The following is a 15564-nucleotide window of genomic DNA, read 5'->3' on the forward strand; positions in this document are numbered from 1 at the left end:
TGTGGCACTTACCGTCGAAGTGGAAGCTGATGAAGATCAAGGGCGTGGATGGAGAAACAGTTTTGGAAATAGGTTGAAAGTGAAGAGGTCTGTCAGTCCATCTGACTGACACAATTGGAATGTTTGCAGAAACATTAGAATGTTGGAAAACATTGTAAAAACTAGCTGTATCAGCTCTTTATCTTGATGCAGTGTCACATTAATAGTGAAGAAAGCACTTGATGCGATACACGTCACTATATTTGGATCACGATACGTTTGTATCACGATGTAGCGCAGTGACCTACAGGCTTTTAGATAAGATTTTGAAACAGGGCGTCCAAAGCCCTCAATCCATTTCTTCCCAAAGCGCTCCCGTGTCTACAGTCTTGTTCATCTTCTTTCATATATTATCATGTATCAGCTGTGTATCTGTGATGGTGTTCTAAACTTTCACTCCTTTAAACATTCACTCATACTATATATCCTGTGCATATATATATATATATATATATATATATATATATATATATATATATATATAAAGGTAAAGTATAACCGTATGAATTTTGATCCCTGTTAAGCTATTTTGCTCACATTTGGTAAGTGCTGTTGTGTAAACGATAGTTTAAAGTTTGGAACTTACCTTATGTTGAGAGTCCTGAGATGTGAATAACCACCAAGATTACGCTGGTAAACAAACAACACCAACCGCAATGGCCAAGCTTAGGCTGCAAAACGGTTAAGAGTCAGCGAGTTTCGATCGTATTCAGCGATGTACGGGCGGAAACATCCTTTTAACGGGACAAATAATCTGACATTTAGGACGTCCTGCTGAGAAAAAAAACATTTTTTCATGTTTTGCAGTTCAGGGCGTCTAGCTAAAAGGCTGGTGACCAATGAGGCTATATATATATATATATATATATATATATAATAATATATATATATATATATATATATACTGTTTAATTGATTTAAATATTTTATTTTATTTACACTTTGACATCCTCCGCAATGGGAAAGTGTGGGTTTGTAGCCTATGCCTCATGTGCTCAGAACTGCCCTCTGAAGTTGCAACAACTTATGGATCAACAGTTGACTACGTTTCCTGGGAGGGGGAGTTTGGAGAGTGAACAGACACGCAGGTGATGCACTGCGCTTTACATCTTTTGTCAGCCTCCTTAACCTTAAGAGGTGGAGTCACGCTCGACAGACAAAAACAGCTAATATCGGGGCGTGGTTTGCCTCTACGCTAAATGCTATACTAAAGCACTGGGGGGAACCCTGGGTGGGTCGACCTGACATGCTTCTGTCTCATCGGTTTCTGTGTGGAGTGATGCAAAAGTTACAGCTTTGCTCATGTATTGCTGACATCAACTGTTCCTGACCGTCCAGTTTTAAAGGTTAACTCACCACTGCCGTGATAGACTTGAAGCTAATGCATCACCAGAATCTTAGAAGGCCTGAACGAAGCGGAAGCATCGGTGTTATGAGACCTTTTGATGGTAGTTTAGGGAAATAACGTGTGCACTTCAGAGGGGTGCGGAGTGGTCAAGAGTGGACCAGGGACAGGCTGTCACCACTAAATTGAGATATATGAGAGGAGCTGGCACTGTGTCTCCACCACCTGGAAAACTGCTTACTTGGACGATCAGATCACTGCCTCAGCGCAGAATGCAATATGTCTGCCATGAATTATGCTTTGTAATTTCATCTGTGGAGTGCAGTCTCCGCTGCGGTTGTGACTTATTCGTTTAATGGGAGAAGTTGCAAAACCAAAAAATAAGCTTGCGTGAGACATTCCAAGGGAAAACACCTCACAGAGGCAAGCGTTTTGTGCAGCCATGTCAGTGCAGTGAGTGTTTTTTTTTTTTTTTTGCTTGCCATTATTAATGTATTTATTTGAGAAACTATGCATTAGTTTCAGTGCTTCGCTGCTGCACACCTTTACCTGCCTTACACAATGATCAGGTCTCTAGCTCGGATTCCCAGACTGGGTGTTTCAATGTGGTATTTGGATAGGAGCGGAGGAATGTTACCGTGGCACGCTTTTCTGTTTCTTTTCAGATCCAACATGTCAGTGAAGAACTTGGAGTTTCTGTCTAGCAGAGGCAAAACTTTTATTCCATAATTTGCAGCTGCTATTTTTCTGTTTCAGGCTTCTTTTTTTTTTTTGCTAGGTGCAACCTTGTGTACCGTTTTGTTTGTGCACAATTGTTTCTATGCTGCAGCTGCTGCAGCGTGGAACTCAATTGTTTTACAGGCACAGGCATTCTTCGAGCCTGTGAAAAGGACAGGCGAAGATGTATTGACTCAGTGCAGAATGTCCTGAAGATGGGCATTTTTCATATTTTCAGTAAACTTTTCTTTTTTTTTAGGAAAGTTATTTCTATTATATTTGCCATAAAATATTTTTCACCCACTCAGCAGAAGGCAGTGTGCTTGCGTTGCTATTCATAGGTGTGGCACACTTCTGCCATCAAAATCCAGAAATTATTTCAATGTAACAGCGACTATCGTCAGCAGAACAGGTTTTCTTTAATAGCAGGTGCAGGCATCGTAGTTATTGCAAGTGAAGTGATATGATTTAAATAAGTACGTGTACAATATCTCTTTAATATCGCTCAAATAAAGTTTATTCACCAAACTATTTTCAGGTTTGTTGCACTGCAATCATTCAGCTGGACTCTCAACATTTTGAGGCACAGATGTGTCCTGTGTTGACTCTTCCATAGAAGTGATGGCTTTCAAGCACATGGAGTGAGCCCATCAGTTAATATTATTTTACATAGTCAGGATTATATTCTTCTGAAACCCATCTCCAGAGGCTCAGCTCTTTCTTTTTTATCTATTTTATGCTTTGATTATCATACAGATAAAATCCATAATATACTCCTCTCAAACATTGAAGCATATCTTGAAGTTAGATCTAGTTAAGTGTGGTTCAGATCCGAGTTGAGACAAGAAAGTGCTTTTGAACTGGAGGGTCCACTGATCCACCCTCAGCCCACTGACCTTAATTCCAGTCAACCAGCAGGATGTAAGAGGCTCAAACACATCTTTGTCTCCTGTTGAGAGAGTTTTATTGCCGCTGCTACAGGTTTGAAATTGACATTGAGAGCAAGTCATACAGATATGACTGCTTTTTTGTTTTTTTTTACAAAATCCCAATTCTAAGAACAGAATGTGGGGCTTGTTTTGAATCGTTTTAAGATACATTTTTTGAGCCAAGATAGTGCTGGATTGCTAATCTTTTACATGATATTCTTTCGCTGAATATCAACAAGTTAACGTTAAAAAAATGTAACGGATTTGCTTCGCCACAAAACATCTTTTCATCTGTGCTTGTAAGCCATCACTCGGGCCTGGTATAGATCTCTATAGACACTCACAAGGATTCTGTTTCAACAGCAGAACATCTTGAGCGGGAAAAGTGGGCAGAATTGGCCAGGGGGGAAATACCTGGAGGGCGAAGAGCCAACCAGACGCCTTTCACAGGCTTCCAGCAGCCAAGTCGCTCCGATAGATTTACAAGCTCAGATGCTTCATCAGCACAACCGAAGCTGCTGTCTCGTTTGAATCGTATCGAGTGATGCTCCTTCCCATCAGCAGCTACTGCTCCTCACAGAACGCTTGGTATACAGCGGAAATATGTCAAAGCCTATTTGGTGGAGGGAAGTCTATTTAGACTGTGACTGGAATGTAATTGTCACTAACACTCAGCTATTTTGATTTTCTACTTGCAGAAACAAGTAGCAAAAAATCTATTTGTATAAATTTTGTTTCGATTTGATCACAATTCCACATGTATTTTTGAGACTAACTTGCAAGTTTCTGGTCCGTGTTAGTCCAAAAGTTGAACTTCTAGTTAAGGGTATTTTTCCTTACAAATCCTTTAACATTCTTTGCCTCAACTTGCTTCATAACTACAATAATTCTTTCTCTCTTCACACTTTGGAGCGCATTTGTTTGGTTCTGCATTTAGTTTTTAGCCAACTTTTAAAGCATGGATCAACGTTTTGAAGGGAGACAGCCTGCTAGTGTAGTTCAGACAGCAGGCATAGAGTCGGGATGCAAACTTTGACTGGATCAAGGGCGTTCCTCGTACCAGATACACATTGTCACTCACATACATGTCCATATTTAGCCTCCTGGCTGGGTCGCCTTGACTAGAACTACAGTTAACTCTTGACAAAACAGACATTCCTTTTTACACCTGAAGGGAGCTATCTGGCGTATTTGGAATCCAGAATGGGTGGATATGTGTCCGACATTCCATTGGCGCTTTCCAACATTAGCTGTTAGCACTGTTAGCTGTGCGGTGCAGACATTCTTTGGCGTCGAGGGTCCAACAAAGAACAACGCATCGGTCTGTCATGAAGGTATGTGGTCAAGTTAGAGGCGCAAAACGACTCAAACTTGCGCATGAGCGTGTGGGAAGAGGAGCACCAAGCGCAGCTCTGCAGTCAACGCACCAGCATAGATCTATAGTGTATAGATAGAATGTGACAGAACCCATGTCATCTGCTCAGGTCGGTAGACTGCCAACATGGTCTAGTTGTTCATGATTTAATGTCATCATATCGGCCACCTCTGTCTCTGAATAAATAAGGTTAAACTGGATCATTTCCCACGACACACGTGGCACTCTCTCGGCACACTGGTTTAAAAAGGCTTTTAGAACATGCAACCCTGGTGTTGACAGTGGAGGTAAAAAGGGTGTAAAACTGTTTGGTCTGTCTTGGAATAGGTATTTAAGGATATATCCTGGGACAAGCTGATCCCAGGGTCTATTTTCCAATGGTCTAATAATGCTATCAGAGTCTGGCCTCCCTAACTTTGTCTCCAAACTAATACACTTGAGGCAGGTGGCGGGTCTGTCTCACTGTCCATAATAATATTAATATATAAAAAACAATGAGATAAATGAAATAAATGATGTATAAATCACGTCTATATATCCAATGATTTATTATTTAATGACTGCATTTATTAAATAATTTATATGTCTATCATTTTTAATGACCTGTCTTACTGCCTCCCTTCCTCACGCACGTGTGTTCAGTCGACCAAGTTCCCTGCAGCTCAGCGCTCCACCTCTCCAGCTTTGGATATCAGTAAGGCTCAGTCATCCACATTGACAGGAAGTTTAGGAATGTGTATTTTAGCAAATATCACACCTTAAAAACCACTTTCCTGACAGTTGTCACAGCGGAGTTAATAGCATGGAAATAGGACGTCTCCATTCCTGAGTCAGTTACAGCTCTGGGGGAGAGGGAGAAAGGATAAAAATATTTATGAGCGGTGTGTGTGTAGTTGTGGAAACATTTTGTAAGTTGCTCTGGGTGAAAGTGTCCTCTAAATGACCTGTAATGTAAAGTATTGAAACAAGTACGACCTCATCTTTACTTCATGCGTGGGCTTGTGTGTGTGGAGTGCGTTTATTAATGAGTTTCAACATCAATAATTCACTGTTTTCATTTCATTACGTTACGTTTCATTTCACACCTACCGTATCTAAAGCAGCATGCACCTTGAACCGAAGAGGTTTTCGCCTCAAGTGAGCTAAAAGACGGAGTGAATGTTTGTAGTTTTAATAATGCTTGTGTCGTCTTGATCACATATATCATCCAGGCTAATATTTTCCTCAATTCCTCATGGCACGTATGTAGACTGTATATAATGATGCGAAATGACATCACAACTTGCATCATTGTCTGAAGGACAGGCAGCTGGTAAAGCATGTAGAGAGTTTCCTGAGACTTGTGTTCCTGATGTGACAGCGGTGCGAGCACACGTGTTATTGGTACATCCAAACTGTTCCATAAATGCGGCTTGTGACATTGATCTAGCTCATGCAAACACGATACTGGATCGCTGTTTAAACTGTAGTGGTCTTCCAACCCAGCACCTGAGCAGGACTGTGGTTTCACAGTGTTATAGCTCTGTAACCTAGTAAGCTCGGATTCAAAGTCAAAAACACATCTTCCATCAAACCACTCCTGTTTTTGTGGCTCAAAATAAAAAAAAAATGAGGTTAATGAAATGTGCTGTTGACCTGCTATATATGTCTTTGACTGCACAACGCTGATAACTTGTGCTTAAAGTTAGTAGTGGTTAAGAGTATTGCTAACTAACATCCACCGATAAATCCGGTATGACACTAAAACCAAAAATTATTTTCAAAAATTGCAGTAGGAGACGCTGCTTGAGACTCTGCCGAAGGGAAGAAGCTGAAGAGAAAATCATGAGTCATCATAATTATGCTAAAAAGCTAAACTGTGACGGACACAGACCTGAAAGAAAGTCTGTTGGAAGAAACCAGTGAGTGTTCCGAAGGAGAGCCAGCAATAATGAAGCTCAGCACGAAGCTTTTTGCGGCGGAAATAGAATGAAAAGGAAAAAAAAGGAAAAATGGAGGCAAAGAAGGCTGCACGTGGGGGAGGGGATATTTCACTGTCTCACAGTTTGATTCCGAATTTTTTTTTTTTCGATTCAAGACGATTTTATTCAAGATTTTAAATCTAGTCTGCTTTTCCTGACAGAGTGCTAAATACAAGTAACATCCGACTTACAACGGGGATCGGTTCTGACCAACCGGTCATAAGTCGGATTGGACGTAAGTTGAATGCCATTCAAAATGGCCGACGCAAGGGTTATAGGTACTACTGTAGTGGTAGATGGCTGTGTGAGAGTGAGATGCTGGGATACTGTGCTGCCGTAACTGTCGCACGTGTTGCCGGGCTGCTACGTGCTGCGGTGGCAGACATTGAATTAAAAAACAATAAGCATCTGCTGGTCTTTAGTCTGATGTCAATTCTCGTTTACAAATTTGTTACGTACATGTATCCATACTTAGACAAAGTAAATAATAGACTAGACTCAGTAAATAATAAATATGACATACTGCTTAAGTTACAAAAACAAAAGTGCCTCTCTATTTAAAATGAAAAAAAGAAAAACATAGCTTGATCGTAGTGTTGCACTTTGCTTGCGTTGTCTCGAAATGACACCAGACTCAAGCATTTTGTTTTGGTATTTTGGAAAAAGTGAATACCAAGTAGCTTTTTCCGTAAGATATTTAATACATGGCATTTATTTGCTTCACTTTTTAACTTAATAGAAGTGTAAAGGAACATTATGAATTATACTGTGGTCACGCGGCATAGCTACATAATAAGTGACTTCAGTGACTTGACATAAATAATACTTGAAAACTTTAACCAGTTCTGGTGACTCCGCAGTCTTTAACCTTCACAGCTATATTGAACCTCTTGTTTTCTGTACTGAGTTTCTACATTTGAGCAAGACGCCGAGAGACTCGCTGCACGTGTGACAATGGCACGCTGCTTAATGAAGCACTGACCTTGCCGGTTACGTCACTAATTTATGCTGTATTGTGTTAAAATCTCATTTATAATTCACTCTTGTTGGCCCCTGGCGGAATCTGTGTGCAACAGCCGTGGTTGTGTGACTTCAACGTTAAACTTGCAAGAGCTTTTTGGAGTGCGTATTTGGAGTGATGAATTCCAACTGTAGCGTTTGTTTGTTACATCCCGCCAGGTTCTGTGCACAGCCAGTCATTATTCACCCGCGATAAATATATCTTTTTGTCAGGCTTCTTTGTGGAAATAAACTTGTCCGTGCTGTGGTACATGAACTATTGGCCCGTCATGTTTCACTGGCAGAGGGTTTCTCTCAGGCACGAGGACCTGGAGACAAATGCCACCATTTATCACTTTCTGCCTCCAGTGAACATGAGTTCATGAACTGTCGTGACTGTAGTGGCGACGATACACCTGAGTGTTCTTGACATCCGCTGTGTTCTAACACTGCATTTAGGTTGGCATATTAATAAGTAAGTTCTGGTTTCTAATAGATACTAGTTGTGTAGACCACTGTTGTGGGCTTCTCTACATGTACAGTAGAAGTGGCTTGTCTCTCACTGCGCCTCACTTCAGGCCGTCTCTGACCAGTTTTGGCCTTAACACTTGAGTTTATGCACCAGCTAACATGCCTATGTGAATGTAATATAATTCTTGTTGTGTGCCAGTACTCTTTAATCAAGGGGCTGCCGTGATTTCTTGCTGTGAGAATAGGAAGGGCAACCCAAATGTATTTCATTTGTCGTCATATTTTACCTCTAATAAATGTGATGTCACTCTTTCCACCACAGTATTCGCCCACAATATTTAGACTTGGCACACTTAGTCTTCATCCTCATCTGCTGGTGAACACATGGGAACCTCTCTTTTTTTATTTATTTCTTCTTTTTTTGTGGTGTGGGGGTGAGAGAGGGAGGCGTGTCCAATCAGTAAACAGCTGATAATTGACCCCAAATTTCGTCTGGACGTGTCAAAAAATGGACGTCCAATTCTTGACCGTATCTTGCCGCCAGATTACGCTGGTATATGGCTGCATCTGGCGCCAAGATACAGTCGAGACTCTGGCGTCCATTTTTTCATGTTTTGCAGACTACACTGCAGTAGCACCTACAACCCTCGCGTCGGCCATTTTGAATGGCATTCGACTTACGTCCAATCTGACTTACGAACAGTTGGTCGAAACCGATCCCGGTCTTAAGTTGGATGTTACTTTTACTAATGTTTTACATCGAGTATTTACAGAGCCCTGGAAGTGACATGCATGTGTTTATTTTTTTTGGCTGTGGCATGCGTGACTTTATTTATTTTTTGCCCGAGATAACAATTATCTCGAGATAATGCGTATCTTGAGATAACAGTTTTCTGGAGATAATTTATATCTCAAGATACAATGGTAAATGTCAGTGCATGCATAGCAGCCTCTGGCAAAGCATTTTGTACACATCCGCCTGGAACCACTACGTCTCCCACAGCTTCCTAACTGTTCGGCAACGTTGTCAGTCACTGTCTGCAAGTCTGTGCGCTTTTAACACTCTGATCAAGTGCCTTCTACTCCAAATAGCACTATACGTGGCTAAGCTATACGTATCACGCGTCCCTGGAAGCGACATGCATGACTTTATTTTTTTCATCCCAAGATAATAGTTATCTCGAGATACGAATTATCTCGAGATAACTGTTATCAGACTTTGCCGTCTGCAATATTCTGACTTGCAGACATTGAAAGACAACGTTGACAGTTATGAGATAAAAATGATCTCTAGATACTAAATATCACAAGATAACTGTTATCTTTGTCTGACAAAAAATATAGTTATGCATGTCACATCCAAAAAAATAAACACATGCATGTCACTTCCTGGTGTCTGTAAGTATTGCAAATATGAAATGAAATGAAATTCTCATCCATCTGAACCTTGTGTTCACCAAGTGTTGGAATTGTGCTGGAGGATTATTTTCCAGTCTCAACCATTAGCAAAGGACAAGGTTTTCATGTCACGATTTAAGGGGAAGATCTTGAAAAAAGCGCCAATAAGGTCTTTTTTTGAGCACTTGTATAATGAATTAGTCAATCCTCCAGAAGCAGGGTGGAGTCTGATGGAATGTAACAGACATGCCCCGAGTGTCCTGGAAGGGTTTTTCCTCATAAGTGCCTGATACAGCTGATGAGTGTGTGTGAGGAGACGGTTGAGGGGATCCCACAGAAGCATGTTTGGGCTGCCTCATAACTGGAAGTGTCCTCTTGGTAACCGCCATAATGAGATGCGCCGGCTCATGCCTCTGTGCACATCTCAGTGGCTCCATCTTGTGACGGCGTGCTCCTGAGTCTTTGGTTGTAGATCGGCTCCGTTCCACCTCTCCATCTCATCACGTCGGAACAGTGAAGTCATCCCTCCTCGGGGCCCATTTCTGAGCCATCTGCGGTGATGTCACTGGCAGCCAATCAACACAAAGTGTCGCTGGAGACGGCGTGATTGTATGTGTGTGAGCGAGAGGGGATGCTCACCGCTGGGAGCAGCACACTGGCTCAGTCATTATCTCTATCTACTGGGAAGCGTGAGAGCCCCGATCACATGAGGAGAAACCACGCGCTCGTACGCGAGTGATAGCTGCCTGTCCACATGCTGTTTGACGTCAGATCATGTGTAGTGGCAAACACAAATGCCGAAACACAGAAAGTGAAGAAAACAATGAGCCACTGAACACGGCAGGACGTTGCTACACAAAACACACCCAATGAAAGAATCGCGGAAGTACCTGAAATGTTGAGCAATGAGATGAAACTGGGTGGAGAAAACGGTATGGAATCACAAGATGAGAATATCGTTGGAAGTGATCTTGCTGACACGCTGTGGTGGACCTTGATTTCTCGAACGTTCGCATCACTTAACATCAAGTTCAGTCAATCAGGAGCAAGCCAGTGTCTTGAGGTTTTGGTACTCAGGGCTCTTGAACCAATGAGATTAACTAAAGTAAATGTTGCTCCCCAGACAACATTGTTGAGCAAGATGAGAGTGCTTTATCCTTCCCCTCAGTGCAGAGGACTCTTGATCTGCTTTGCTCTATTGGCAGCTCAATGGTTTTCTCTCATGACGTCCTCACTGTGGTCATATGGTTAAAGAAAAAGGCTTGTTTTTCATAGTTATTTGTGTGAAAGTCTCTGGAAACGCACCCAAAGATGAGAAATCATGTGAGGGATATATAGTTAGAGAAGTGCAAAATAAATGAAGAAAGGCAAAAACAGCATTATGAAGGCAGATATTAAGGAAGACATTATTATGTCAACGGACATGTCGATGGTGGAGCGCTGACATTGCGACTCACACTTTGCTTCATATTGACAAAAACTGACAAACAAATGCTGGGATTTCTCCCACTACATTGGTGGTCAAAATCCCACGGTAGGAGGCCCCCCACCTTGCTTGACCCTGATCCATTTTACACCCACATCGTGGAATCAGTGAGAAATGAAACAAAATTGCGTGGAGAATGTAACAGGAGTCTCAGGCTTAGGGTGAGAGTGATGAGTACTGCAGTAAAAACTGAGGGTCTGATGAACTAGAACACATCTATAACCAGAATGAAGCCAGATACAAGTGTGTTCACTGGTTCATTCATTGCATCTTTCAAGTTTCTAGTACTCGCACTGTTTTCACACTTTATCTGTCATGCTTCATTGAAGTTTACTTGCAGGACAATGGAATATTGCACTCATCAGAGAACCATATAGGGTCAGTCTGTGACTGGAAAACATGACAAAGGGCTCATTTTATCACCCATCTGCTCCTTCCTATTTCCTCACACAGTATTGAAATGGAGGAGTTGTTGACTTATGAATCATTCTTCAAATGAAAGGGTCAGGAGCACCAACGTTGGTGTGCGAAAGTGTTTGCCCACTTCCTATTTTGTTTTGCATGTTTGTTGCTTTAACGTTTTAGATCATCAAACGGTATTTAAATAACAGTCAAAAGATTATACAATTTAAGACAAAATGCATTTTTAAAATGATGTTTTCTAATTGTAAATGTTTTTTTTTAAATTATTATTAGTAGTATTTGTATGAGTATTAGTAGCAGAAGTTGTAGCCATCATCCACAAATGATGAATGCATAACAGTGGTGAGTCTTTCCCGTAGTGTCCAACCAAAATTTCTCCGAGGGCGCAGTGACTGCTCAGTTAAAGTCAGTTTTCACCATAATTCAGAGTTCCAGCACCAAATTTGGACTGATCTTGGTGATCTTCAGGACTTATGAGAAAATACACGGTGGACTGATGAGACAAAAGTTGAACTTTTCAGAAGGTTTATCTGGGCCATCTGGTGTACAAGTAGCATCATACCAGCAGGCTGGTGGTAGTGGGACGATCTAGGGCTGCTTTGCTGCTTCAGAACCTTGAAGACCTGCTGTGATTAACAGAACCATGGATTCTGCTGTTTACCAACCAATCCTGCAGGGAAATGTCCAGCCATCTGTTCATGACCTCAAGCGGAAGAGAACTTAAAAAAACACACCTCTAAGTGGCTTTAGAAAAAAGAGTTGCAATAATTCTGCATGGATGATGTCCAAAATTCCTCCACAGAACTGTAAAAGCATCACACTTGATGGCAGTAGATGCTGGTAAAGGTGGCCCAACCAGTTCTTATGTTGAGAGCGCAACCACTTTCTCACACCACTGTAGGTGTTCTGGTGTACCACCCCGAGTCCATCTGTAGTTCAGATACAGTAGGAAATGGCCTTCATTTGAAGCTCAACTCTACGTTTTTCCCAGGTGCCCACGGAGTGCGAGAGGAGCCCCAGTTTGTGACGGCACGTGCAGGAGAGAGTGTCATCCTGGGATGCGACGTGTCCCACCCGCTGAACGGCCAGCCCTACGTGGTGGAGTGGTTCAAGTATGGAATGCCCATTCCCTTTTTCATCAACTTCCGCTTTTACCCTCCTCATGTGGACCCGGAATATGCTGGTAAGAAAACTAAATCATTGATATGCACTAGGGTTGGGTATCGATTCTAATTTCAAGAATCGATTCGATTCCGATTCTCATGACTTAGAATCGATTATCGCGATTCAATTCGATTCGATTCGATCCGATCCGATCTCGATTCACGTTAGTATTTAAACCATTTTCTGAGCTGTTGGCATGATCACATGACAAGTTACACAACGTATTAATACTAGTATCATATTGACATTCAACAGGAAATGAATGAAGGATTCATAGTAAATGATAATAAAGATCCAGACACAGAACGCCAGATGTGACTGCTCCTGGGACTGGTGCATTACTAGAAATATGACATTAAAAATTCACCCAAAAGATGCTGCTGTTTAATACTAATGAAGATGTCCACGCATCACTTGTAATGCCCCCCTGACTGCTGACTGAAGCTTACTTTTCACGTTTTCTTTGACTGACTGGTGCATGTTTGGGATAACAGACGTTTGCGAGACACTGTAGCGTAGTGTGGCTCTGTTACTTTCATTAGCCGCCTGAAGCCCTCGTTTCCAACGACAGAAGACGGGCGCATATCTTTGCAAATGACGCCCGCAATCGCTTCAGTTATTTTGACAGAGCGTGCAGAATTACGGATGGCTTGGACAGGAGCGCTGGGTGATGTCGCGTCACGTGACTCGTGAGGTGGGTCATATTTCCGCAATACTGCAACACTTCCAGTACCTCCATTAGGCATACGTGCTAATTGCTATGCTTTTGTCGAGCGCGTTTTTGGTTTGGTCGCGTCTGAACGTTGCTAGTGTTGCCACTGTGAGGAGGCATGTTGTTTTGACTTTGGTGTCCCAGGTGCACGCATGCGCACTTCACTTTTACTTAAAACGTAAATTAATTAATCCGATCTTTGGACCTACGAATCGATTTAATGGAATTGATGTACGAATCGATTCAGAATCGGAAAATCGATTTTTTAAACACAGCACTAATATGCACTTGTCTTGGATCACCTGGTACTTGCTGTTATAATGTTGAGCTCTCCTGTATGACACCTGTGAGTGATGCCACAAACCATACCGTCAATATGACACTCTCTAACATGGCAGACCATTAAACAATTGTTCTTGCTCATTCCTCCATCCACTCGGTGTGTTTTATCAGTCTGATATATCTGTGTCACTGTGCTCTGCCAGAAAATTCTGCTTTGTACTACTGAACAACTCTAATATCCATCAAATCCTGCCTTTGAGGCTTCATGAGCCGGAGAACTTCTGATATTCATAATCTGTTTTCCCTGTCCCGACCCTTAAACAGGCTGTTTGTATATGCTTCATGGATCGCAAGCCTCCTCAGTTAACACTTTCTCCTCCCAAGACACCACAACACAGAAGCCAGGAGCCACCGTTTTCCTCTGCGTACCAGACTAATCTGTGACTCACTCTATCTCCTCAGCGATGTGAGGATCACACACTTAGCAGACGATGCCAACCTCAATTCGGCTGATAAATAAGCTAATCACCACATCTGCTGGAAAGCGTATCGGTCTGAATCAGCTTTGAGAAGTTTGGTCTTCTCTAGCAGCTCCTCGCAGCTAAAGGAGCAGCGCACCACACACATCGAGATGTGATCTTGAAGCTCGCCCACCATGTCATGAAACAATGACGGAAAATGGAGATGGATGATGGTGGTTTGGGGTGTTTTATTTAACGGGAAATTCTCGAAAGAAAAAGCATAAGTAGCAGGAACATAAAAGGAAGCATGCTGCCCGCATTCCTGACGCAACTGACTCGGTGACGGCGCGGCTGCAGACAGGAGTGAGATTTACTGACTAAAACGGGGCCACACACAACAATAATCCGGCTGTTTTTGTCCCGATTTTGCTCTTTCCCAACCAAGGATCCTTATGTCTGCAGTGTGTTTTGTCAAAAAAAAAAACAGCTCCAGAAACGGTTGGCAAAGACAATCATAAACATGTTTTATATTTATGACCCTTTCACTTCGGCATCGCGTCTTGTACCTGTTTACAAAATGGGTAGATATGCTTGTCTTTATATGCTTGTCTGAGGTAGCTACGTGAACTCAGACACCAGTCAGGTCTGCAAAATACATCGCCTATTATTAACACATCATTGTATGCTTGATATGATGGATAGAAACAAATAGTCTAATCATTTGCCAGAGGGTTGTTTACGTCCGCTTGAGTGACACTTTTACTGCCCTTCCACATTGATTCTGCTTATACCAGTCCGAACGTGGGCGGGTTCAATATAAAGCACTGACATTTTCAGCCAGCGGGTTCTATTGATCTCAGGGCGTAGAGCAGGAAGAGAACCGGAAGAACCACAGAGTCGCGGGATGCAGGCTTAGTTTATTCCGGATCAGCATCAGCATCGAGCTGTCAATGGTCGGCATCAAAGAAGACACAGTACAGACACATTAAATAGAGACTGCACCGAGGGTGTTCCTCCAATCCATTACACCATCCAATACGCAATATCACACACGAACACATGACCATGTCGGTGTAGAATGACCATGTAGAATGTCTGATCACTGGAAGTGTTATATGATTTCCTGAATCCAGGACGCTTGGCTGGGCCATCAAGACCTGACATTACAGATTATAGATGTCCCTGTTTTCTTCCTAAGGAGACTGCGTGTGACGTACATGGAAACTTGGCTGAACATTCTGTTTGTGCAAAAGTAACTGTTAGTGTTAAACTCTTGTTAACTGAGTCCAGCATGGGTGAACCACAGTTCAACATTCCATTTGTGTTAAGAAGCAGATCATACTTTAACCTAACTGTTGCACATGTTTCTAATGAGATATATTAATTTATTCTCCAACCACACTTGTACCAGAACCGTGTCAGTGTGAAAGGCCTCTTTAGGTGTGCGGGGAGAGCCAAGCACTCCTGAAATAAACCGTGTGAGACGGCGTCTGCTGTGGAGGTTCTTTCAATCTGTCATGTAAAGTTTGGATCCTGCCACACATGCGTGGGAAAATGCTGTGCAGGGAAGCGGCTTCAAATTAACACGCCATTTAAAGTGCCAGCACTTGACAGAGTACGGAGAGTTTTCTGGGCTACTAAAAGTAGACCGCTGGTTCTTCAGCAGCAGGATGTTAGCGCAGCTGACGCTTAGCGACCCCCGCTGGTTTGAGCGTGATATTCGGAATGATAAGAAATAATTATAAATTTCACCAAGATAGATGAGCAGCCTTTCTCAGGTGATGTTTACGCGGAGACAAAAA

At 42.2% G+C, this 15564-nt stretch overlaps 1 protein-coding gene across 8 annotated transcripts in view; it reads left to right on the plus strand.

Annotated features, from left to right (window-relative positions):
• Nucleotides 1–15564, plus strand: part of LOC128748132 (protein turtle homolog B-like) — a 100455-nt gene that overhangs the window by 14211 nt on the left and 70680 nt on the right. For all 8 annotated transcript variants that reach the window (XR_008412752.1, XM_053846553.1, XM_053846557.1 and 5 more), the window contains exon 2: nt 12135–12326. Coding sequence is in view for 7 of the 8 variants with exons in the window: in XM_053846553.1 (XP_053702528.1) it covers nt 12135–12326 (192 nt within the window). In the remaining variant the exon portion in view is untranslated. The remainder of the gene's footprint in view (nt 1–12134; nt 12327–15564) is intronic.

The sequence above is a fragment of the Synchiropus splendidus genome, chromosome 17, assembly GCF_027744825.2.
Source record: "Synchiropus splendidus isolate RoL2022-P1 chromosome 17, RoL_Sspl_1.0, whole genome shotgun sequence".
NCBI classification, from domain to species: domain Eukaryota; kingdom Metazoa; phylum Chordata; class Actinopteri; order Syngnathiformes; family Callionymidae; genus Synchiropus; species Synchiropus splendidus.